This window comes from Rhinolophus hipposideros (genome assembly GCF_964194185.1).
Source record: "Rhinolophus hipposideros genome assembly, chromosome: 12".
Classification (NCBI taxonomy): Eukaryota; Metazoa; Chordata; class Mammalia; order Chiroptera; family Rhinolophidae; genus Rhinolophus; species Rhinolophus hipposideros.
In genome coordinates this window covers 32,845,946-32,873,671 of record NC_138058.1, presented here as the reverse complement: position 1 = coordinate 32,873,671, position 27,726 = coordinate 32,845,946, and the positions used below count along the sequence as shown (strand labels likewise).

At 33.5% G+C, this 27,726-nt stretch overlaps 1 protein-coding gene across 19 annotated transcripts in view; it reads left to right on the top strand.

Annotated features, from left to right (window-relative positions):
• EHBP1 (EH domain binding protein 1) overlaps positions 1–27,726 on the top strand; it is a 668,483-nt gene that overhangs the window by 567,965 nt on the left and 72,792 nt on the right. For all 19 annotated transcript variants that reach the window (XM_081069113.1, XM_081069112.1, XM_081069122.1 and 16 more), the window contains 3 exons: positions 282–330; positions 7,553–8,455; positions 15,778–15,921. In XM_081069113.1, coding sequence (XP_080925239.1) covers positions 282–330; positions 7,553–8,455; positions 15,778–15,921 — 1,096 coding nt within the window. The remainder of the gene's footprint in view (positions 1–281; positions 331–7,552; positions 8,456–15,777; positions 15,922–27,726) is intronic.

Sequence of the window (27,726 nt, the reverse complement as noted above, 5' to 3'; positions counted from 1 at the left end):
ATTGATTACCTCATAGTAGATTCGGTTGTCAAGGCTAGGCTCTGGGCCCGTCTTAACTTCTCTTTTAGATGGAAGGCTTCAGGCAGTGAAACATGTAGTCACTGTGTTTATTTATTCATTTTCTTAATTTTCCACACTATTTGCTTTGTTGATTGAATTGCTGTGAAATTGCTAGTTACTCTTCGGTATTACTGAGTGTCAAATTTTTAGATTCAGTTTGTTTTTAAAACAGGTGTTTTATCAAATACTGTATATACCTACTGTGCCATTTTCTCCCCCAGTGACTACAAGTCTCTGAATCCTCAAGATATTAAAGAGAATAACAAAAAGGTAAGAATTGCCAAGAAAAAAATACGTACTTTCAATTTTTGCTTCTCCGCAGGCTTCTATTAATTTGGGGAAAGTGAGGTGGTTTTGTGAGGTCATAACTGCAGCTCACAGAAAGCAGTCTGCTTCCTGCAGTTAAAATAGGATGCGTGGTTTATTCTAGTTTGTCACGGCCTTTAAAAATCACAAGTGCCAGACTGGCATCAGATTTTATTATGTGTATGAACTTCATTAAATTAAATATTTGTTAAAGTATATTGCTTTTATTCAGGATTTACTTTTAATGGCACCCAAAGTTGTTTGTTGTGCCATACGCTATTATGAGTTTAGAAAAATCGGTTGGGAGGGGATGAGGGCAAGAGCCTAAAGCCAAGAAAGAATGCGTATGTTCGTAGAAGCAAAAAAATATGAACATTTGTCTGATAAACTGTACAGTTTTCTCCACATAATTAATTAATTAATATACTGAGGTCAGAGCTTCCCAGTTGGTGTATGGGGACTATTGATCCATTCAGCCTTCAAGGTAGCTGTGCAAATGGCTGAATTGCTAGAGCCCCAAGGGCCAGCTGACTGTGGCAACAAGCTGACTTAACTATTTACCCCAGTGTGCAGTATAGTATTACAATTTTCTATGTGCACCATGGCATGAAAAAGGAGGGAAGCACCTAACTCAACACACAGTAGGTACTCAATTAATGGTTTGTTGTTGTTGTTGTTGTTTTTGCACTGAATTGAATCATTCACCTGAAAAGTTAAATGACGTATGTTATGGTAGAACAAGAGTTCTTAACTTGGGAGCTGTGGACAGAGTTCAGAGGGTCCTTGAACCTCTGAACATGGCTAGGGTAAAAATATATTTTATTTTCTTAAATCATTAACTGAAATGATCATGACCTTCAATTATGAATTTAGGCAATAAACCACTACAGTATGAACCATACCTGAGACTTTGTCACTTTTAGAATCTCAGAAATTATCATATTGCTTTACAGTTGTAAATATCTAGAAATAACCTTTTAAGCTCATCACTTCTTCAAATTTACTGCAGTTAATTTTACATTATTCATAATTCTCCAAATTTACAGTATTCATAAAAAGAACATATGTTATTCTCAAGCTGAGTTTTGCTAATATTTTCAGTTTTATTTTTCAATACAATTTTTTTCTTTTGTAATTCTGTGTATTTTATACATGTAAAACATTCTGAGAAGGAGTTTGGTGCCAAAAGGATTCATGGGACAAAGTGATTAATAACATCTACTCTAAATAACATGTGGTCTAAAGTTTTAATCTACTTTAAATTAGATATTTAAAGCTATTAGATAATTTAATCTACCTTAATTAGCTAAGTAAAACCACCAGTGATAAAAAAGAAAGCTTGATAGAAGATGTTTAATTAACAGGTGAGAATGTAAATGAAAATAATTTTTTACTTTTGTTGATCTTTAAAACCAAAAATTTGTATTGCCATTAAAAATGTTTTATTTATTTGCACATGCATAATGCTCACCCTAGGAGCATACATTTTAAAACTGTCAATTTTTTTATTGAAACATGCCACCAAAAAAGGTAATCTTAAAAAACTCAGTATAATTTTCTTTATAGAAATCACCTTTATGATGAGCATGCTACAAAATAAGTCATTCTTTTGAATTATTTCTTGTATAATTTTGGAGAGGTTGTGTCTAAGTGAAATGCCTTGTTTTTTCATCAATTAAATTATACCTTTAGATATGAAAGTTTTTTATCTGTATTTTTTGCATTTGAAAAATGCTAAGCTAATTTAAATGTAGATAAAAACATTATAAAATATATCATTTTTGTAAAGTGAAACTTTCAAGTTACTGTTTGCAATTTTGAAAAAAAAAACATTTTTTATTTTACTGAGCTATATATTTTTAAAGAGTATGGGGAACTTCCTTAAGGAGTAAGTTACACTTCTTTACATTATTTTTTCAGGAATTTAATAATGAGCATACCTGGGATTTACATATTACTACATAGAGATAGAGGAGAATATCCTACTGTGTTAAACTTTTTTCTTAGATCTTCCAGGTCAGATAATCATGGATTTTTGGAAGGATTGTAATTTAGATGATCCTATTCTTTGAACGATTCAATTAATAATTGTTTTTATATAGTTTTCTCTTTTCATCACTTTGCAACTTCTTACCTGGTATCTACCTTGAGTATCAGTTGCTACCTGCAGATTTATTTCCGGCTTCACACAGTTCTTCCTGATAACCCCATCTGCCCTTGATTGGACTTAAAGCAGCACAAGAAACAATGCCTATGTCTTAAGTTCCATGCAGATGCAGAACATAACTGGAGGGTGACTCCCCTTTACCAATTAACATCTAGGAATTAATAAGATAATTTTCTTGGAAAGACCTCTTTTTTCTCCACACACTAACAGCTAAAAACACAGTAGGTGATTGACCATAGCAGAAGAGGTTAACCTATGGGAAAATTCCTTTATAAAGTCTTGACCTCACAAGAAACCTGGTTTGTTTTTAAATGTTTTTTTAGTGTAATTAGTGTGCATAAAATGAATTGATACATGAAGCAGAACACCAGCAGGAGATTCCCCACAAGGAAGCGAATCATTTTCCCAGGTCTGTAAAAAGTGCTGAATAAAAAAGGCATTTACCTGTGACATCTGATCTTAGCCAATATGTCAGTGTTTTAGATAATTGGGAAATGTTTAGAATACTGCCTGTGGTGCTTTTCCTGATGGTCTGCAATTGATGTCTGTCAATCAAGTTGTCAAGACATAAGAAGAGGAAAATGACTTTAATTTTCCTAAAAGATGTAAAATAACAAACAGGCCTAAACATGCACACCAACTGAGCCATTCTCTCAAGTAAATATTTTGAGGTCCCTATATTATGAAATATAGTGCTGTGAAAATTGAAGAGGTTTTAATATTGCAATTTATTTTTCATTTTCTTTCTAACTTATTCCACAACATTTATTCAACTACATAAAGGATACAAGACAAGGATTAAATTCAAAGGTAGAAATGCACTTTTTAACATGTAAGTGCAAAAGACTGATTGCTTCTGAATTGTAATATGATTTCCTCACATTTCTTTTAAGAAAAGCTTTGAGTTATGAGCCTACATCTAGGTTGTTACAAAGACTAGACATTTCATATCCCAAAGCGAGAATATAACTAGATGGTCTTTACTTTTTCCAAGAGTATATCTAAACCTTTAGCCATATTTTTAATGCTTCCTAGCAACACAAAGCTGTTTTCAAGGGTTAGGTCAGGATACTAATAATTAATTGTAAATTGAGAAACAGCTTTGATTCTTCAAAACTAGAAAAACCTGATATGCCACAGTCATTTAAAGGCTAACAAAAGTAATACAATGCAGCCTCACATTTTCAACTAAGTTGTACTCCTCAAAACATTTCATTCTTTCCAAAATGGATGAAGTGAAAATGAATTCACTCTTCTAATTATGAAAATCAGTCTTAATTGGGCATTTAAAAATGTTTCCATGTTTCTAGGCTTAAATAGCACTTTCTTGTATTTTATACCAGCTAATCAAGTTCTTTAGGGATATTTAGCTGTATTTTTTCTTTGCAAATCACTGCAATACATGACCATGGAAAAGAGGGTTGATAGGAATGGTAAAGCACCTCAATGAATTATTTCTTTATACCTTACATCCTTATCTTAAAAATCAATGCTAAGGTTTTTTTGTTTACCTCTCATTTTTGCTTATTTTCTGTATTGAAAAAGAACATTTCCATTGTTATTAAGAACATTTTTTTTCTCTTGTATCTACCCTACTTTTACAAGTATCTGACTTGGAATTTTGTTCTGCTTATGTGGCATAATGTCAGTAATGTAATGTACACTCCTACAGCAACAACAAAAATCCATTAAAATTTTGCTATTTTTTTAACGATAACGTAATCTTTTTTTAAAATTTATTTATTGGGGTGACAATTGTTAATGAAATTACATAATTTCAGGTGTACAATTCTGTATTACATCATCTATAAATCCCATTGTGTGATCACCACCCAGAGTCAGTTCTCCTTCCATCACCACATATTTGATCCCCCTTACCCTCATCTCCCTACCCCCATCCCCCTGACCCTCTGGTAACCACTAAACTGTTGTCTGTGTCTATGAGTTTTTGTTTCTCATTTGTTTGTCTTGTTTTTCGTTTATATACCACATATCAGTGAAATCATAGGATTCTCTGCTCTTTCTGTCTGACTTATTTCGCTTAGCATTATACTCTCAAGATCCATCCATGTTGTCACAAATGTTCCTATAATGATAACTTAATCTTATTTATTTTTTAACTTTTTATGAGTTTTTTAAAATGATTATTAAAATATAGCTAACACAATATTATGAGGTGTGATAAAAATATGGTGAATGTTTAAATAAAAAAATTATTACAGTAAAAGATACATTGCCATTAATCTCCCTCAGAATTCTCCTCCTCACTTTGAACACACTTATCCCATCATTCTTGCCACTTTCTGAAGCAGTTCTGGAAGTCCTCTTTCGTGAGTGTCTTTAGTTGCACTGTCGTGGCTGCCTTGATGTCCTGAATCATTTTGACTTTGGGAAAGAGCCAGAAGTCACACAGTGCCAGATCCGGTGAATAAGGTGGATGAGGACACACCGTAATGTTTTTATTTGACAGAAATTGCCATATACCAGAAGCAATGTGACACGGAGCGTTGTCATGATGGAGGATGATTTACATACAGCACACTTTAAAAGCACACCTTCTCTCAACCGTAGCTCATACCCAACTGACTGCTTCGAACAAGTTGAAACTTGTCACTGTTACTAAGGTTCGATGTGCTGTTTCCCCTATTGAAGATCCCTGCCTTTCGTTGGATGGCACTCGGCAGCCTCATTCACCATATTTTGTGATCACACCTGGTATATTAGTTTCAGGTGTATATCATAGTTATTCAACATTTATATACCTATCGTGTTTCCCCGAAAATAAAAGTGGGTCTTATATTAATTTTTGCTCCAAAAGATGCATTAAGGCTTATGTTCAGGGGATGTCATCCTGAAAAATCATGTTATGGCTTATTTTCCAGTTAGGTCTTATTTTCAGGGAACACGGTAAGAAGTGATCACCATGATAAGTTCAGCAACAATCTGACACTGTACCATGCTATCACAATATTACTGACTATATTGCCTATACTGTCTGTACATTACATCCCCATTGCTTATTTGTTTTATACCTGGAAATTTGAACCCCTTATTCCCCTTCACCTTCCCCTCCTATTTTAAATTTTCAATTACAGTTGACAGTATTATTTTATATTAGTTTCAGGTGCACAGCATAGTGGTTAGACGTTTATATGATTTATGAAGTAATCCCCCTGAATATAACCCACCTGGCATTATACATAGTCATTACCACATTATTGACTATATTCCCTGTGCTTTACTTTACATCTCATGACTATTTCATAACTACCAATTTGTACTTCTTAATTCCTTCCCTTTTTTCACCTCGTCCCCCCAACCCTCCGCCCATCTGGCAGCCATCATTTGTTCCCTGCATCTATGAGTCTGTTCCAGCTTTGTTTGTTTGTTATTTTGTTCTTTATATTTTACATTTAAGTGAGATCATATGGTATTTGTCTTTCTCTGTCTGGCTTATTTTACTTAGCGTAATACCATCTAGGTCCATCCATGTTGTCACAAATGGTAAGATTTCATTCTTCTTTTATGGCCGAGAAATATTCCATTGTATATATGTACCACATCTTCTTTATCTCATTGTCTATTGATGGGCACTTATGTTGCTTCTATATCTTGGCAATTATAAATAATGCTGCCCTGAATATAGGGGTGCATATATCTTTTTGAATTAATGTTTGGATTTTTTCAGATAAATATTCAGAAGTGGAATTGCTGTGTCATAAGGTTGTTCTATTTTTAATTTTTTGAGGAACTTCCATAGTGGCTGTACCAACTTGCAGTCCAACCAGCAGTGCATGAGGGTTGCCTTTTTTCCACATCCTCACCAGCACTTGTTGTTTGTTGATATATTAATGATGGCCATTATGACTGTTTTGAGGTAATATCTCATTGTGGTTTTAATTTGCATCTTTATGATAATTAGTGATGTTGAGCATTTTTTCATATGTCTATTGGCTATCTGTATGTCTTCTTTGGAGAAATGTCTATTCAGGTCCTCTGCCCATTTTTTAATTGGATTGTTAGATTTTCTTTTTTTTTTTTTTTGGTGTTGAGTTGTGTGAGTTCTTTATAAATTTTTTTTATTGTTATTGGGGAGGGGGAACAGGACTTTATTGGGGAACAGTGTGTACTTCCAGGACTTTTTTCCAAGTGAAGTTGTTGTCCTTTCAGTCTTAGTTGTGGAGGGCGCAGCTCAGCTCCAGGTCCAGTTGCTGTTGCTAGTTGCAGGGGGCGCAGCCCACCATCCCTTGCGGGAGTGGAACCGGCAACCTTGTGGTTGAGAGGACACGCTCCAACCAACTGAGCCATCCAGGAGCTCAGTGGCAGCTCAGCTCAAGGTGCCGTGTTCCGTTTTAGTTGCAGGGGACGCTGCCCACCATCCCTTGTGGGAGTCGACGAATCGAACTGGCAACCTTGTGGTTGAGAGCCCACACTCCAACCAACTGGGCCATCCGGGAGGCAGCTCAGCTCAAGGTGCCGTGTTCAATCTTAGTTGCAGGGGGCAGAGCCCACCATCCCTTGCGGGACTCGAGGAGTTGAACTGACAACCTTGTGGTTGAGAGCCCACTGGCCCACGTGGGAATCGAACGGCAGCCTTTGGAGTTAGGAGCATGGAGCTCTAACCGCCTGAGCCACCGGGCTGGCCCTCTTTATATTTTGGGTATTAACCCCTTAGCCGGATGTATCATTGGCGAATATCTTTTCCCATTCAGTAGGTTGTCTTTCCATTTTGTTGATGGTTTCCTTTGCTGTGCAAAAACTTTTTAGTTTGATGCCCCATTTGTGTGTTTTTTTTCATCTTGGTTTCCTTTGCCTGAAGCAACATATTAGAACTTTTTTTGAGGTTTAATTGATATACAACATTATATTAGTTTTGGATATACAACATAATGATCTAATATTTGCATACATTATAAAATGACTGCATTAAGTCTAGTTAACATTCATTATTTTAATGTTTTTAAATGTATGGATTGTCTGAACTATTCAATATATCTTTTGTTTTTCCTTCCTTCTAAGGCATATGATGGATTTGCCAGCATAGGAATTTCCCGGTTATTGGAACCTTCTGATATGGTTTTACTAGCAATTCCTGACAAACTGACTGTTATGACTTATCTCTATCAAATAAGGGCACATTTCAGTGGCCAAGAACTAAATGTTGTCCAAATAGAGGAAAACAGCAGTAAAAGCACATACAAAGTTGGAAACTATGAAACAGATACAAACAGTTCTGTCGATCAGGAAAAATTCTATGCAGAGCTTAGTGATCTGAAACAGGAGCCTGAACTGCAACAGCCTACCAGTGGAGCGGTAGACTTCCTATCACAGGATGACTCTGTATTTGTAAATGATAGTGGGGTTGGAGAGTCAGAAAGTGAACATCAGACTCCTGACGACCATCTTAGTCCAAGCACAGCCTCACCTTACTGTCGCAGGACTAAAAGTGACACAGAACCCCAAAAGTCCCAGCAGAGCTCTGGAAGGACTTCGGGATCCGATGACCCTGGAATATGTTACAATACAGATTCAATTCATGCGCAAGTTTTGTTAAGCAAGAAGAAACTATTGAAAGCTGAGACTTTAGAATTGAGTGATTTAGATGTTGGTGATAAGAAAAAGGATGTGTCTCCACCATTTATTTGTGAGGAGACAGAAGAGCAAAAACTTCAGACTCTAGACATCAGTGGTAATTTGGAGCAAGAAAAATTAGAGAATTGTAGATCCATAGAATGCAGACCAGATCCTGAATCACCTATCAAAAAAACAAGTTTATCTCCCACTTCTAAGCTTGGATATTCGTACAGTAGAGATGCAGATCTCGCGAAGAAAAAACGTACTTCCCTGAGGCAGACAGAGTCTGTTGCAGATGCTGATAGAACCACTTTAAATCATGCAGATCATTCTTCAAAAACAGTCCAGGTAAGTGAGTTAGAACGATGTATACATATAGTTGATAAATAATTATTCTATTTTCTTTGTTTCTTTTTGTATTCATAGAACATTTTAAAATGTTATAAATGATTCAAGGTGAAATATAATCTGCATTATAGAAAAACATGGTCTTCACTTAAAGTTCATCATATAATATTTAAGTATATAAATAAATTCTAATTACAAGATTGAAGGACAGAGAATGTCAACTTTTCAAATCAAAATATTATTAATCTATAAAAACAAAATATTTTACTGTAAGAATAAGTCAAAGATATTTTAGTATTTAGTAAGAAGATCATTCTGAAAATGTATAATGCCAAATTAAATATTTCCCATTTGAAACATTTTCTTCAAATATTTAGATTGAGTTGTAATTGGTATTTTCAGTCCCATCATTATTTGTGGTTAAAAATCCAAGTAACATTCAAACTTCTCTTCGTGAGGGGATTTGACCTTATGATCAAATAAGATTTGACCTTATGATATTTACTGTTTTTAATTGAATCTACAGTACCATCCATTATAATATACACTGTTATTTTATGTACCACAAAGAAAGAAAAACACTGCCAATAAACTATGATACATGGTTGTCTTATCACACAGCATTTTTATTTTATGCCTATTGAAAAAGTTCTTTTAGACTTATTAAGGCATGGGTTTTTTAATTATATAACACTTTTATGTATATATAGGAAAGAAAATTTTACAATATATGTATATGTATATGTATATATGTTATGTATATATAGGAAAGAAAATTTTTAAATAAATTGAGGTTAATTAATTTATAGATAGAATTTAGAATCCAACCCTTCTGACTCACTATTTGATTTAGAGTTGTTGGTATGCCTGTTTTTCCACACAGTGTTGTTCTCTGTGTCATCAAAAGTATTAGTTACAGCAACGGTTCTCTGAGGATGATCTGGTGACTACTGAGGCTCTCCAAGACTCTTTCAGAGAGTCATCAAAGTTGAAACTATTTTCAAAATAATACTAGAACATTGCTTACCCTTTCCACTTTTATTCTCTCACAGGTGTATAGTAGCCTTTTCTGGAGACTACACAATTTGTAATTATCTCAACAGATCAAATATAGAAGTAGATGTGAGAATCCAGCTGCTTTCTATTAAGTCACATATTAAAGAGATTTCCAAACAAATATAAAATAATGTCATTCTTCTCACTTATTTTCTTAAATAATTTTTATTAGAATATCTCAACATCTAATGGCTTTATTATAGCTATTTCTAAAGAAATGAACAAATGAATATTTTAAATATTTGTTTTAATTTTTAAAATAATAAATATCAATAGATATAACCCATATATGCAAAAGCTTTTGGGTATCCTCTATAACTTCTAAGCCCATAAAGGGATTCTGAAACCAAAAATTTAAAAATCTCTGATTTATAGCATTTCTCATCAACTGTCTCTGGGATTTTCTTCTCAGTAATACTTATTGATAATAGCATTTTCTTGACTTTACTGGAAGGTCCCAACAAAAGAGTTTCAGACAATAATGTGAAGTTAAGTTCCATTCTTAAGTAGTACTGAAGTGGTTGATAACTGAAACATCAAGGAATTACAGTCATGCCACCAAAAATATCAAGCATATGCATATGAGGCATTGACAACTATATCTTAGCTATCACCTGTATAATGGAGATTATAAGAGGCCATCAATTTTAAGTTTTCAGAGGTGTTAAGAAAAAATGTGCATGATAGAATCAAAGAAATATAGTAGCTAACAAAGCAAGCCCCTGTTCTCCTAGTCAAAAACCTCAAATCAAAGGTTTAGGACAAATGCTTTCAGGACATAATAGTGTCTATATATTGTAGAGAAACAAGGAACATCTAGTGATTGACAGTTGCAGAATTTGGTGAGCCTAAGTTCTAATATCTAATACAGATTTTTCTTATAATCCTTATTTTTAAGGTAAATGTGTTTAGTTAAATCTGGAAATTGATTAAGGTTTAAAAACTTAAAATACTCTGGACTGGAAATCAGTAAACGTAGGGTTTCATCTTGGCTTTGCCAGTGATTACCAGTGTGACATGTTAACTTGCCATTTAAATTCTTTAAACCTTAGTTTTCCACACATGTTAAATGAAACCATCTCTGAGAGTTCTTTTAGCTTTAAACTCTATCATGTGATTTTATTCAGATATAAATGATTTACAGTAGTAAATCCATAAGATGATAAAAGCAGCATCTATTTACAACGCTCTATGTGTGTGTTTATTGGCCATACGTTTATTGGTCAGAATTTTGCTTAGGGTAAATTAAAATTTTTTTTTGGAGAAAGTGTTGCCTGACACCAAAAGTTGTAATAGGGTACATATTACTTCATAAGGCTTTTTAATTGTACATAGAAGTTAAATTTTAGACAATTAAAACTCTTTTTCTTTTTTGTACTGTATTTCATCACTTCTAAGATATACATCCTTTTACATTTTAACTTTTCTGAAATTAAGATGTTACTTATGATAGATAGTATGATAAGAGTTTAATTGATAGTGTTCTTTCCTAGTTCTTTCACAATAAAATAATAGTGATTCTAATAAGTGCATTAGAGTAGAGTAAAGTTGATAATTTAGTATGGCTGTATAAATTTAACATAGTCATAATGTTGCCCAGTTGAGTGGCTAATACATGCGATTACCATTATATATCTTACACATCTTTCTTAAACTTTACAACTCATGAGGAAAGTGGTTGAATCCTATTTTATATGTGGAAAGCAGGGGTTTACAGAATTGCCTAAGATCACATAATAAGTGTTAAAGTTCGAATTCAAAACCAAACTTATCTGACTCCAAAGTCTGTGCTCATAAACTGTAGGCTCATAGTATCTCTTTGTTTTTGACCATAATAGCACTACAGCTAATCATGGCTCAGGTGTAAAGCAGTAAGTTTTACTGAAAGACAGTTCAGCAATGTACCTTAAGTCCCTTAAAAATGTTTATCTCATAGATTGTAACTCCAGGAATTTTTACTAAGGAGATAATCAGAAATGTATATAAGAATTTACATAAAAGATGTTCATAACATTGTTTATGGTAATGAAAAATTATAAACAACCTAAATATGCAATAATTTAAGACAAGTTAAAGTATGATACATCTGTATTAACAGAATGCTAGGTAGACTATTTATTTACTTACTTTTTTTAATTAAAGTTTATTGGGGTGACAATTGTTAGTAATGTTACATAGATTTCAGGTGTACAATTCTATAACACGTCATCTATTAAATCCCATTGTGGGTTCACCACCCAGTCAGTTCTCCTAGCATCACCATATATTTGATCCCCTTTACCCTCACCTACTACCCCCCTCCCCCCTTACCCTCTGGTAACCACTATTGTCTGTGTAGGTCAACAATTTAAAATCATGTTTTCAAAAAAATATTTAAGGACATGAAAAAATATTCACAATAGAATACCAAATGGAAACAAGCATGATTTTGCAGTGATTATCTCTGGGCACCAGGATGGTTAATTTTATTTTTTAAATTTTTATTTTTTTATTGTGGTATAATTGACATATAATATATTTCTGTCAGTTACACAACATAATGATTCGGTATTTGTATACACTGAGAAATGATCACCCCAATAAGTCTAGTTAAAATTTGTCACCATACGTAGTTACAAAAGATTTTTTTCTTGTGATGAGAATTTTAAGATTTTTCTTAGAACTTTCAAATATGCAATACAGTATCATTAACTGTGTTTTATATTACATCCCGATGACTTATTTATTTTATAGCTGGAAGTTTGTACTTTTATAACCCCGTTCACCCATTTTACCTACCTCTCACCACCAGCCTCTGCCTACTACCAATCTGTTCGCTGTATCTGTGAGCTTGTTTTTTGTGTGTTTTTTTGTTGCAGGAGGGAGAGTTGGTGGGTTTTTTTCTTTGTTTTTAGATTCCACATATAAGTGAGATCATATGGTATTTACCTTCTCGGTCTGACTTATTTCACTTAGCATAATTCCCTCAAGATCCATCCATGTTGTCACAAATGGCACAATTTTACTATTTTTTTGTGGCTGAATAATATTCCATTGTGTATGTATACCATATTTTCTTTATTAATCGATGGATACTTAGGTTGTTTCATATCTTGATTATTGTAAATGATGCTGCAGTGAACACGGGGGGTCCATATACAGTCAGTCCTGTGTATCAGCAGGTTCTGCATCCAAAGATTCGAGAAACCATGGGTCAAAAATATTGGGGGGAAAATGTTGCGTTGGCGTGTACTAAGTAGTTAGGTCTACAGTGGTTGCATCTGTACTGAACATGTACAGACATTTTTTTTCCCTGTCATATTCCCTAAACAATACAACAACTATTTACATAGCATTGACATTGTATTAGGTTATAAGTAATCTAGAGATGATTTGACGTAAGTTATATGCCAATACTATGCCATTTTATAGAACAGACTTGAGCATTTGAGGATTTTAGCACCCACAGGGATCCTACAGATACCAAGGGGCAACTGTATCTTTTTGAGTTAGTGTTTTTGTTTTCTTCAGCTAAATACCCAGAAGTGGAATTGCTGGATCATATGGTATTTCTATTTTTGATGGTTTTAGGAACCTCCAGACTTCTTTATAGTGGGTGCACCATTTACATTCCCACCAAAAATAAATGAGTGTTCCCTTTAGTCCACATCCTTGCCAATACTTATTTCTTGTCTTATTGATAATAGCCATTCTAACAGGTGTATATCTGGTTGTGGTTTTGATTTTCATTTCCCTGATAATTGGTGATGTTGAGCATCTTTCCATGTACCTGTGGCATTGTGTATGTGTTCTTAGTAAAAATGTCTATTTAGATCTTCTGCCCATTTTTTTAGATTGTTTTTTTGCTATCGAGTCGTAATGAATTCTTTACATATATTGGATCCTAACCCCTTATCAGATATGTTTATGATTTGCAAATGTTTTCTCCCATTCAGTAGGTTGCCTTTACATTTTGTTAATGGTTTCCTTTTGTGTGCAGAAGCTTTTTAGTTTGATGTAGTCCCATTTTAAAATTTTTGCTTTTGTTGCCTTTGCTTTTGGTGTGAAATCAAAAAAAAATCATCATCAAGATCAATATCAAGGTGATTACCGCCTTTGATTTCTTCTGGGAGTTTTATGGTTTCAGGTCTTACATCCAAGACTTTGATCTATTTTGACTTAATTTTTGTGTATGGTAGAAGATAGTGGTTTAGTTTCATTGTTTTGCATGTGGCTGCCCAGTTTTCTCAAAATTATTTATTTAAGAGACTATCCTTTCCCCATTGTATAGTCCATTAATTGACCATTTATTTCAGGGCTCTATTATGTTCCATTGGTCTATGTGTCTGTTTTGTTTTTTTTTAATTCTTTTTTAAAGATTGCAGTTGATGTTCAATATATCTATGTGTCTGTTCTTATACTAGTACCATACTATTTTGATTACTATAGCTTTGTAATATAATTTGAAATCAGGGACCATTATGCCTTCAATTAGTTTTATTTTCCTTCTTTTTACTTTTATATATTTTCTAAAATTTCTGTAATTAATATGAATTGCATTTATAATCAGAAAAAAAAGTTTGTATGTGCTTTAAAGACCAAAGCAGATTTTCACTGTTTATGTAGCTGATTGAAATCCCTAAAGGACTGCAGAATCACAGAATTTAGAGCTAGAATTTAAAGATGATCTCCCCTCCTTTCAAGATGAGGAAATTGAGAGATTTAAAAATATATAATAATAGTTAACTTTTATCCAATGCTCAGTGCATTATTTTATTTCACTTAATTTTTACAGTATGCTTATGAGAGTTAGTTTGTTTTCCCATTTTATAAATGAGGAAACTGAGGGTTGGAGAGATTGAGTAACTTGTCCACAATTAATTGGTGGAATGAATATTTGAGCCCAGGTTTGTCTGACTCCAAAGTTCTTAGATATCATGTAATGGAAAACAGTATAGTATATAAGTGACCTGTTCGTTACATTGCTTATTATTAATGGAAGAAGGATTAATAGCCTGATGTTTTGACTGCAAAGTCAGTATTTGTTTTGTCTGTTTTTGAGAAAACATTAATTTGTAACCAGTTCAAATGCAATAACCAATTTTATTCTATTATGTCTTATCTACATGAACTTAAAATCTATCATTATCTTTTATTAATGTATATTTCAGTTTTATCTATTAAGAATTTTTGTTTAATCCTCTTAAAACATTGGGTGATGAAAATGTTCTGGAATTAGTGTTGATGGTTTACAACCTTGTGAATATACTAAAAAACACTGAATTGTACACTTTAAGAAAAATCCTTCCTTAAGATTACAGAAAAAGGTTTAAAATTGTTATATTAAAATATAAAGATTGCAAAAAGACTCAAAAATGACATACGTAATACATTTTTAATAAAATTTTGTATTATACCAAATAAAGTAATAGGTTTCCTGTATATTACCTCTTCCTTGATCATGAATGATACTTACGATTGAACTAAAACTATGCAATGAAAGGGGAGTAAAAGAAATTAAATGTCAGAGCAATAGTAATAGCCCTCTAAAGCCAGAGGTTGGCCACTTTAGTGGAAAAAAGGAATTTGAACTATAAACAGTGCGGATATTTGTGCTTTGGGTTCATGTCACCATTTTGGAACTCATTTCCATTGGTGGTTACTACCTATTCTTCTCTAAACATATAATGTAAAATTACAAGTTAATCCAGGAAAATACTCTTTCAGATCTAATACGGTTAATTGTTTTGTTGTAAGGAAAGTCAACAATAGAGAAAATCTGTTTCACTTTTTTTTAAAACAAAATATGATAGCTTTGAATTTTCTATAAATGTCAAAAATTTAAAGGATTATTACCACAGACATTTAATATCTTTCGACATACAAATTTGGAAGATACCTTGTTATCAGTTCTATAAGACTAGAAAAATAAAACTGGTATCTTTTAAAAATGTGTTTGCCAGATTATACATCATGGATTAGCAAATATGAAGTACGTATATAAAGTAGATCATGACCTCATACCTTCTGAGAGTATGTTCTAATAAAAATATAATTAAATTTGATCCAGTTTTTGACAGTAAAGATATAGTTCCTGTATGTCAAAACTTACGCATTCATTCCACAGTTCCTAGTCAACATTAATATTTTCTATAGTTTATCTCATGAAACTACAGTCTTACTCCTGACCTCTATTATTTTGACACATTGTACTTTACAAATGTATATTACATGTTCTTTTTTTTTCCTTTTTGGGGGCTCCTAATTCTGTATCTTTTTCTTTTAAGCATCGAATGTTATCTCGACAAGAAGAACTTAAAGAAAGAGCAAGAGTTCTGCTTGAGCAAGCAAGAAGAGATGCAGCTGCAAAGGCAGAGAATAAGCAGAATACCAGTGCAGCCACAGCACTCTCCAACAGGCAGCTGAGTGATGTGAGAAACATTGGTTTAAAAAATAAACCATAAGTTGTTCGTTATAATCCTGGGGGCGAGGGGAGTAATTTATTTATATTTTTGCTAAATTATGTTTTCATAGACCTTGTTTATTGTGGGTACTTGGTATACTTATAGAATTTATAAAGTCATACTTGAGGAACATGTAATTACTCCTACATAGTAGTGTTAGCCAAGAGGAGAAGTAAGATCCTGGAATATAATTTCTACATATATATGAATAATTATTTTTTGGTAATTTACATTTTGTAATTTAGTTGTACTTTAAGATTGCGTTTTGTCCATGAAAGTTAATTTTGTTGGAAATATTAGAATATAATAATGATGCCTACCATGTGTTAAATACCTACCATATATTCTAGGTATTATAATGAATGTTTTATGTAATTTTTGTTTTAACCCCATGAAGTAGATATTCAGACTACTTTCCAGATAAGAAGACTAAGGCTAATGGGTATGAGAATTTGTACAAGGTTGTAGATGAATCCAGGTAAAGGATGAATCCAGGATTTGAACCTGAGTCTTATCAGACTTTAGTCAGTGCTCTTTCCTGTCATATTCTGCCATTCCTATGTTAAACCACATTTTTATACATATTTTTGTGTAGTGCTTCACATACAATAATGAACATATAGTAATAAAAGCTTTTCGATTTAGGGGGACATGTACCTCTTTGTAAATCTGAAAACGATGACAACCCTGCCGTACCATCAAACTCACATATACATAAAACTGCATGCTTTTTTTGTTTGTTTTTAATTAGGTTTTTTGTTTTTGTTTTAGAGCAGTTTTAGGTTCACAGCAGAATTGAGGGGAAGGTACAGAGGTTTCCCATAAACCCACTGTACCCACACACGCATATCCCCTCCTTAACGACATCCTCCCCCACAGTGATACATTCGTTACAACTGATGAACCTACCTTGACACATTATAATTACCCAAAGTCCATAGTGTACATTATGGTTCAATCTTGGTGTTGTACATTCTGAGTTTGGACAAATGTATAATGACATGTATCTATCATTATGGTATCATACAGAGTATTTTCACCACTCTAAAAATCCTCTGTGTTCCACCTGTTTCTCTCTTTCCCCAGCCCTAACCCCTGGCAACCTGATAATTTTACTGTCTCCATAATTTTGCCTTTTCCAGAATGTCACAATATGTAGCCTTTTCTGATTGGCTTCTTTTACTTAGTAATATTTGTAAAAGAAGGTTTCTCTTGTGTTTTTTCATGGCTTGGTAGCTCATTTCTTTTTAGCGCTGAATAGTATGTCATTGTCTGGATGCACCGCAGTGTATCCATTCACCTTCTGAAGGGCATCTTGGTTGCTTCCACGTTTTGGCAATTATGAGTAAAGCTGCTATAATCATCTACACGCAGGTTTTTGTGTAAATACAAGTTTTCAGCTCCTTTGGATAAATACCAAGGAGCACAATTGCTGGATCGTATGGTAAAAGTATGTTTACTTTTGTAAGAAATCATCAAACTGTCTTCCAAACAAATGTCTGTACCATTTTTGCATTCCCACCAGCAATGAATGAGAGTTCTTGCCAGAATTTGGTGGTGTCAGTGCTCTGCATTTTGGCCATTCTGATAGATATTGATTTCTAGTAGTGGTTTCTCCTTGTTTGTATTTTTATTTCCCTGATGACAAATGATGTGGATAATCTTTTGATACTGGCAATCTGTAAACCTTTGAAGAGGTGTCTGTTAAGCTAATTGGCCCGCTTTTTTAATCTGGTTGTTTGTTTTCTTACTGTTGAGTTTTAACAATTTGTATATTTTGGATAATAGTCTGGAAGGAATTTAGTAGGTCAGAGGTTATTAAGACATTAATGTGTCCTTTGCAAATATTTTCTCCTTGTCTGTGCCTTGTCATTCTCTCCACATTGTCTTTCACAGAGCAGACGTTTTTAATTTTAATGAGATTCAGCTTTTCTATTATTCCTTTCATAAATTGTGACTTTGGTGTTGTATCTCAAAACACATTACCATACCCTAAATCACCTAGGTGTCTACGTTGTCTTTGAGAGGTTTTATAGCTTTGTGTTTTTATTTAGGTCCTTGGTCCATTTTGAGTTAATTTTTTGTGATGGGAGTAAAGTCTCTGTGTAGATTTGTGTTTTTGTATGTGGATGTCCAGTTGTTTCAGCACCAGTTGTTGAAAAGACTGTCTTTGCTCCATTGTGTTGCTTTCGCTCCTTTGTCAAAGACCAGTTGACTGTATTTATGGGGGTTTATTTCTGGGCTCTATTCTGTTCCATTGATCAACTTGTCTCTTCCCTTGCCAGTACCAAACTATTTTGATTACTGTCACTTCATAAGTTTTGAAGTCAGGTAGTGTTAGTCCTCCAGCTTTATTCTTCTTCAGTATTGTGTTGGCTATTCTAGGTTATTTGCCCTTCCATATAAACTTTAGAATCAATTTGTCTATATCCACAAAATAACTTGTTGGGATTTTCATTGGGATTGCATTGAACACATAGATCAAGTTGGAAAGAACTGACATCTCGACAATATTGAGTCTGTCCATGACATGGACTATGTCTCCATTTGTTTAGTTCTTCTTTGATTTCATTAACAAGATTTTGTAGTGTTCTTCATATAGAATTTATACATATTTTGTTAGATTTATACCTAAGCATTTCATTCTGGGAGATGCTAATATAAATGATATTGTGTTTTTAATTTCAAATTCCACTTGTTCATTACTGGTATATGGGAAAGCAATTGTCTCGTATAACAACCTTGTATCCTCCAACCTTGCTATAATTGCTTATTAGTTCCTGGGAAGTTTTTTTTTTATTATTCTTTTAGATTTCTGCATAGATGATTATATCATCTATGAACAAAGACAGTTTTATTTCTTCCTTCCCATGCATACTTTTAAAAATGCTTTTAAGATACCAACTGAATAACCTCTGACCGTAAGCATTGTTTTTCAGACTTCAAATCTTTACACAATAATGTAATATAAAATCAGTTTAGTGGGCCACAATAATTATTTTATTTTTAATGAAAAGGAACACAATAGAATGGAATAGAAAATGTCAGAATTTATCACACGTAGTAAGCATAGTGTTTTTGTGTAAAGCTTGTTTTAGTTTCGTGGGTATGTGTGCTTACCAGATCTTGATATAAAATGTATTTTTAACTGTGGGTCATGATAAAAATTTTTGAAAAACACTAATTTAGAGGGGCTTTTCTTAAGGAAGAAATTTTGTAGCTTATATGCCAACTTTTTCAGTGCCTAGCAATCTGTTACATCGTCAATTTGTTGATTCGTTCAGTTGCCAGATACTATGTATCTGAACTAAGTATATTCAGAGTGACAGAAAAGACTTACCTCATGGAGTTTACATTCTGAGGGGAAGAGACAGATAGTAATAAATAAATAACTACAGAGTGTGAAAACTGCATGATCTGGTAGAAGATAATTTGAGTAGGGGGGGACTTGAGTGATTTAAACTAAGATTTGATGGGTAAGAAGGATCCAGTCAAGTGAAGAGCCACAGAAAGAATGTTCTTTTTAAAAAGAAAGTTGTTTTGTTGATATTATATTTTGTTTGTGATGAACTTTGTTTCATAATTCTTTCAGACTCTAAAAATTATGGAAAAGTTATAGCTTTATAATTTTCAAGTGTGTTGATTTTAAATTCAGAATATTTGATATTTAAATAATCTGTCTGCCAAGTAGATTTTTAAAACTGGTTACTTTGCCTATGTACAAATTTTACAGGTACTAATAATTATCATCTAATGTTTATTGGGCACTTGCTGTGTGTCAAGCAGGATTCTAAGTACTTTCACATGAATTTTTTTAGTTTCTACAATTATATTGTGTTAACTGTTATCATCCCTGTTTTACAGTTGAGAAAACTGACACACAAATTAATGAATTGCCCATAGTCACACAGCTAATAAGAGAGTCAAGAATTAAACCTAAACAATTTGACTTCAGAGATTATATTTTTAAAGCATTATGTTATATTTCCTTCTTGTTTATTTTTCTGACATCCTTGTAAAGTAGGAGTAGATATTGTTTTATCTACAGTAGAGATTAAGAAAATATGTTACAAAAGGGTGTTTAAATTTATCTAGGGCTGCAGACAGTGGCAAACTATGCTTAGAATTTAAATATCCTGACTTTTAATGCTGTTTATTCATTCATTCAATTTATTTATTTACTACTTCAATTTTCAAAACAAAATTTATTGGTCATCTCTTCTGTTTAAGAAACCACTAATTTTACTTACAGTTTTTATTTTCCAATTAAAACTTTAAATTCTACTTTAAATTCTACTTTAAATTCTACTACTTTAAATTCTAGAAATTTGGGGTGTCCAAAAATATTTTTAGCAGCTTATTTTCTTAGCAGACCCAACCAAACTTGACCATTTAAACTAGTGTATGTTTCAGTATCTTTAAGATACGTGTGTGTGTTAGAGACCTAGAAAGGACTCTACTTTTACAGTTGATGTTGGGTTGTACCTAGGTATAAAATAAATGGCAGATTGAGTAATAGCAATCCTGTTCACATTACGACATGAAATTCTCAGTGACTTTTGTTTGAGGTTGACGAGTAGTAATCCTGGTTATCTCACAAAATATTTCATTGCTCCTTTGATTGTCACTGATGTACTTGGGTTGACTGTCATATATTCTTGTGTTGGTTGTTACAGTTGTTTTTTTCCAGAGAGGAGCTCTGTGCTGCGTAGCTAGCTAGCTATGTGCCAGGCTGGTCACTTGGTTGCATTTGTTTCCCACTTACCCAAAGTTGGACCTTATTGCTTATGAAACTATGCTTTAAACAGTCTCATAGATGTTTTGCCTACCCTTGCTCTTTTAAGTTATCTTTTGCTGCATATAGAAAAACCACTGCAAACCTTGTTGGCATAAAACAACTATTATGTTCGTAGTTTCTGTGAGTTAGGCATTAGGATAGGATACCAGGAATGGTTTATTTCTGTTCCCTGATGTCTGGGGCTGGTTTTCAGCCAGTACCTCTGCTGGACTATCATTTGGGACACCTGCATGTGACCTCTGCATATGGTCTTCCCACTTGGGCTAGTTGGGGCTTCCTCACAGCCTGGTGGGCTGGATTTAAGAGCAAGTGTCCCAAGAGAGTAAGGAAAATGTGCATGGATGGTATCCGTATGATCTAGCTTTAAAAGTCATGTAGCATCACCTTTGTCTAGTGTTGGCCCAAGCAGACACAAAGCTTCACCCAGGCTTATAAAGCAGAGACATGGACTGCACCCCTCAATGGGAGGAGTGTCAAAGTCACATTGTAAGAAGAGCAGATGGCATGCGAGATATTGTTACAACCTCTTCTCAGTTACAGTTTAAGCTCAATTTAAAAACTCTCACCTGCACGTTCTACTATTGCTCCTTGTTCAGGTAAGTCAAGCCCTATATAGATGTCTTGTGAAGAACATCAATTTTATGAACTAAATAGTATATTCTAGGACTGTTGCTGTAGTTTGGACACTTCGTGCTCTGTGGGGCTTATAGCTAATACTGAAATAAGAAGGAGAATATAAAATGTCACATAAGTCCAGTTTCACAAATACAGAGGAAGTTACACCTTGCCATTGCTCTTCAGATTTTTAGTTTAGCATGTAACTTGATATTAGATTGATATCTTTTCAAGGACATAGTCATTTTCATAATTTGATCATTTTCTTTATCATTTCTAAGTAACTCTTATACATACACGTTGCAGTTATTTAGTAGTACTGTCCATATTTATAAAAGTAGTATGGCCAACTTGACTGACAAAAGAAAAAGGGAGGAAAGCCTAATTTCATCTCTGGAGCAATTGAATGTGAGTTACATGATACTAAAACTGGAAATTACTTAATCTCTCTAAATCTGTTTTTCCATTTTTAAAATGGATGCAGGTTCTTTTTTTTCTTCCTGTGTGACATTCAAATTAATAGGTGTCCACAGTGAAGGGGGTAAGGGAACCATGACTAATACCATCCCCACTTCAGTGTCAGCATCCCTTTCACTCTGGAGAGATCAAAAGACTTCTGGTAAATAAAAAAGGAGGTCTAACTAAAAAAAAAAAAAAAAGCTGGCATCTCATTTAGTGAACTGATTGCTACTATTTTCACTTGCTTATGTTCTTTAATCTCTGACTTAATTTATTGTGGTCTTAAATTTATTGTAAATTATCTTGCCCTTCATAATGTATGTTATGGTACTACTCTTAGTTTAACTGAGAATTCCCATGAGCTAAAAAAAGAAAATGTTTGTACCCAGGAGTGACCTCAGGCCTTGAGTAAATGAGACACTGACCTTAAATCTTCAAGAGTTTACTAAAGAGCTTACTGTTACTTACTCTTAAGAGATCACTGATTTAGGACTTTAGCAATTTCTATATTTTATTCTTCTGAACTTTGTTTCTATATAACTAACCTAGGACCTTCTGATGAATACCAAGAAGAATGAGTAGAACTATTTTACTAATTGATGTTAGAGTACTTAAATGAAGCATATAGTGCATGAGACAATGTCCTTGAACTCTATATAGTTTACCTCTTTTTGAGACTTTTGTACCTGGTTCTGGGTTAAGAGAGCGTGAGAACTTACAGAGGATTCGGAAAAGTATTAAAGGATTGAAAGCAAAGATCTACTTGTAAGGAAAAATAGGCTTATAAAATATAAAGAAGAAAAAACTGGAAAATAGTTTAAGTACTAATTTGAGTAAATTTAGGCTCAAAATCTTTCTGGTAGCTCCTGCTTACCCAGGAGGATAAACTTTGCAACTACTCAACATGGTCTCATACATGGTTATTGCAGATCCTGCCCCTTCCCTTTCTCGCCTCATCTCTCACCTCTCTGCCATGTTTCATTCTACAATCCCACTCTACTCAGTTGCTTACAGAGAGGATGTGGCATACTTTTCTGTTCCTGTGTCAAGCATTTTCTAATGTTTCTCTGAAATGCTCTTTTTCCCTTGTTAGTTTACACGGAAATATCGCTTATTCTATGCATATCTCTGTCATGGCTCCTAGCAATAAAGTTAATTCTCCTTCCTGTATCTTTTTCTAATATGTTATACATATCTGTATTGTCGCATTTATCCCATATAATAATCTAATTACACACCTCTTTCTCCCATTCAACTATGAGCTAAGTATCAAGAAGTATCACCAGCACCAAATATTATGTAAATGTTTCTTCAATGAATAAATGAAGGGAATAATGACAGCTATTTTTCATATCTTCTGAATGTCAACTAATAAATGAGCTTAAACATGAAGTTTGGGTTCCTATAAGGAGTTTCTTGGGAGTAAATTTTTGTAAACAGGAAAAAATGCTGTTGTCTCTCTGAAGGTCTTGAAAGCAAAATTGATTTAGAAGTTAAAGTGTCTGTTCCCCCTTTCTTGAGTCAGTTACAGAGAGGATATTTGTCACTTTGGAATATAAGATTCCCTGTATTATCCTTTTCTTCCTATTCTCAAATCCTACATTATGATACCTTTCTTTGTTATTATAATGTATGCATGCCAAATCCTTATACACACCTGCTCTTCCCATATTCTGGGACTTCTGATTAGAGTTCAGCTACCAACTCTGCCTTGAATCACACCATTTTTAACATCCCCTCTTATGTAAGTTAGGACAGCTTTAGGCTGGAAGGCTATGAAACAGTTTCCAAGACACAGAAAGCTATGCTTGTTAATTGTACCTCATGGGTCCTTATGTACAGACTCCAATCCTCAGGAAAGATTTGAGCTGTAATTTCTCATAAAAGGCAATTCACAAACATGTACTGTAAACCTTTTTATTTTTCTTAATTTTTGTCCAGACTGACATTGCATGTTTTAATGAGAACTTGCTACAAGTCCATATTGCATTTAGATCTTTTTTAAGGAAAGTAGTTTACATGACTCATTTGTATCTCTGCCTTTAGGTGTTCATTTAACCTGTTTCAGGTGTTTCCTTGGATTATTTTTCTGTAAGAGACAGATTTTATTGCTCTGAATCTCTGTGATTTATATTTTTTTGCTTCCTATTCCTATTGTTCTATGAAGATTTTCCAATGTTACATTTTACTAATGTAAATTTTAGATGTGATGTTGTTTTGGTCATTGTTTTCCACATGTACTTATTTTTTTTTTTTTTCAAAGTGCAATTCAAAAGTTTGGCAGGTTTAGCAATCTAGCCATTATATAATCCCAAGGAGCCTCCTTGATTATATAATATATTTCAACACAAACTCTGAGAAAAATGTAATAGCTTTTTTTAGGAAAGTATTTCTTTTTTCTTATTTTTCTTCATTACTCAATTTCCCCAAACATTTTTACCCCAAGAAATGTCCAAGTAGAATTTAACAGGCTAGTCTATTTCAGACTCTTTTGCTTATTACTTTGCATTAGGGTATAATTGCTTTTTTAAAAACACATGTAATAAATCCACCACTACATTTGCTAATGCTCATGTAATGATATAGATAGCTGAAAGAGATGTTTGCATTTGATGTGCTAAAGTTTATGATCAATACCCTCTAAGAATAAGGGATGATAGTCCTGCTACCCAATCCTTGAATTGTTGGGATATGTGTGAAGCGTTTTGAACCTTTCAGAACGATGATGCCATGTAATTTTATTACTTGTATGTTTTTAAGAAAGAATAAAATCTATTTTATAAATAGAAAGTCTAAAAAGAAAATTGGGATGATTCTTCAATCTAATTACCCTAATCATTTAATGATCAGTGAATTTATAAATCTGTTTTTAATTTTTTGCGCTGTAAATTATGTACCATAAGAATATGGTTTGCAGATAGTTGTTAGATACCTGGAAGCTTTTTCAAAAGAAAGGTCAGAAAATAATTACAAAGTCATTATAAAGCAGACTTGAAGTTTTTTCCCTAATATTTAATCTGCAAGCATAGTGAGTGACCTATTATAATTGATTGCCATTGGAGCCCATTCTTTCTTAGCAGAATCGTACTGCAAGCTAGCCTCAAGTCCTGAAAGGTTGATAGTATATCTCCAGAGATTTGCAGGAATATTTGAATCCTCTAAAGAAAACTGTATAAATGAGAATTTCAGTTTCCTCAGTCCTTAATTTAACTGCAAAGATCAGGAATCGGAAAAGATAGTGACTTTTTTTCCCACTGGTCCTTGGTAATGAATCCAAATGGCTTGTTTGGTAAGCACCAAGAGAACGGAAACTGCTCTTTTGCAAATTAAACCTTTAACAGGTATTTTGTTGCTATAAAAGGGTGGTACATCAACCTTGTACTTTTGACGTTAATTGGAAATTATTGATTTAAATGGGACCAATCTGTCAAGCTGATAATTGTAGCAGATTTAGATAAGATCACTTGATCTTTTCCAGATAATAAAAGAAGCAGTTACTATTAAATTGTTTAAAAAAACACTAAATATCATTTTGGTAATCCCTGATAGAAACTCTTCCCGTAGTTTTCATAAATACACCTTATGTATGTATCATCATAAAAATGTGTATAAAATTATACTTTGTGTTTATGAATATTGACTATGGTACATTTAAATGGCTAGCCTCTAAGAATCAAACTTTAAAATTAAGATGAGGCTAAAATTTTTATTTTTCCTAAGTACACATATTTCCAGTTCTGTTAGTAGGAAGAAGTGGCTTAACTTTGCACTTGTAATTTCCAAAAAAGAACATCAGCTATTATAAAAAGAAATCTAAAACCTTTAATAAGATACAGAGTGAGATTTTATCTTATTTGGGGATTTTTATTCTCTATGAGTTGGAATATCTACACCCAGGGCACTGAGATGAAAATATATTCCTTATTTCTTACTCCAACACAATTGACAGAAGATTTAATGTACATAATCCGTTTCAGACCAGTACGACACTTTAAATGTATAGCTAATCTTTTTTATAGTTGCATTTTATAGAAGAATGTCTGTATACTTCTATGTTCGGCATAAATGCCTCTGCACAAGGCAGTGGTTTTTATTCATTATGATTTAAATAATAGTTTATCTGTTATGTCTAAATTTAAGTTGATTTGAAGTCTGCTATCCTCACAATGGCTACTAGAGTTCTTAGAAAACATATTGTTAGCTTGCTAGCATATCTTCAAAGTCACACAAAACACTAGTATTGTTAGGGGAAAAAAACTCAAGCATCTTTTCTATTATGTGGCCACAAACCCCTAGCCTCAAAAGTCTTATTTATTTGAGATTGCCATGAATGCACAAAGCTAAGGCTAGGTGTCTTAGCATCAGGAACACTCCTTTTATGCGACTGTTAATGGCCCTAGACATTTTCCATATGGCTGTTCAGTGCAGTGTTGAACGTCCCAGGATAATATCACTATTACTAAGAACTGCATTTTATATTGCCTATTCTGTTATTGCTCAGCATGCACAAGGGGAGAGTTTAAATCTTTATTCATTTCATTTTTTAACGTTTCTTTTGTTCTCCTTATCATATTCTGGCTTTCCCAAGGATATATGCCTTGAACGGAAAGTCACATGTGCATTACTAATTGTGTGCTATTATATTTACAGTTCCTAGTGGTGGCACTGTGAAGCTTCTAATTCCTTTGCTTCACTTGATGTAAAATAATCTGAGTGTCTTTGATAGCAGCGAAACAGTATTAATTGTTTTGTACATTTCTTGGTCACTCTTCTTAGGTGGTCTTCATAATCTATTAGAACTTTCAACCAGATTTTTGTAATGTCATGCCTCCAGCAGTGATTAAATTGGTAATTAATGAACAGTCTTTGGCAATGTAAACCACGTCCCGTTAATTTTCCCTTTTGAGTTTTTAGAAGTTGTCTTCTGTGTCAGAAATCATTGCGCCACCTTGCTATGGCCCCTTGGCATGAAACCACAACGACTTGATTTTTGCAGCCATTAGTAGATCAGAGCAGTAATTTCACAGTATTTTGGTCAAGGTAATTATAATACCAAGAACTGAGTAGATTTGAAAATTCACGAAAGAAGTCCAGAAATACCAGGTGAGCTTACTTGTGTTCACTGGAACGTTATGATTAGTTTAATTGGTCTTTGTTTGATTTTAGCCGCAGAAACTATTTGTGCCACAGCAGTGCAGTGACTTTATACTTGAGTGTTTCTGACCTTCTTTGACGGGGTGGTGCAAAAATGAGCCCTTTGAAATAGTCCCTTTCCCAAAAGGGGGTTAAACTGCATTTAAAAAAAATAATAACTATAGGAAAGAAAGTTCTCTAATTATTTTCTTAATTGTCTTATTCTATCTTATGAAATGGTTAGCAAGTTTATTTTCTCTGTATATTTAAAATACTTGCAACTATTTTGATTTAAAAATTTTTAAACTAATGATTAGTCTTTCCTGCCTCTGAGATTGTTTAAGTACTGTTTGGATAAAAAAGAACCTTGCAAGGCCTTAATGAGAGTGAAATTGAAATGTGGCTTTCCTTTTTGTCACAAAGTAGATAAAAGTATTCCCATACTTGACTGATTGCTTATATGTGTGTTAGCCCTCTGCGATACATTGTGCACATTAGAATTGAAAGAGCCACTTGCCTGTTGGCTTCTGAAAGGATTGTCTTGGTCACCTTTTCTGGAAGCCCTTAATGAAACCAAATAGTGTGCTTGGAGTTTGGACCTAACCATAGGGGTGTTTCATGCAGTCTTGTCAGTTGATGTTCATGAATTGACTTGAACAAAGATCAAAGTGTTCCTCCAAACGAAGAATCTGTGCGACAGCTCCTTCAGTTGCGCCACAAGAGCTAATCAAGCCATCAGTTTTTCATGCACTCTACAGTGTCTTTAG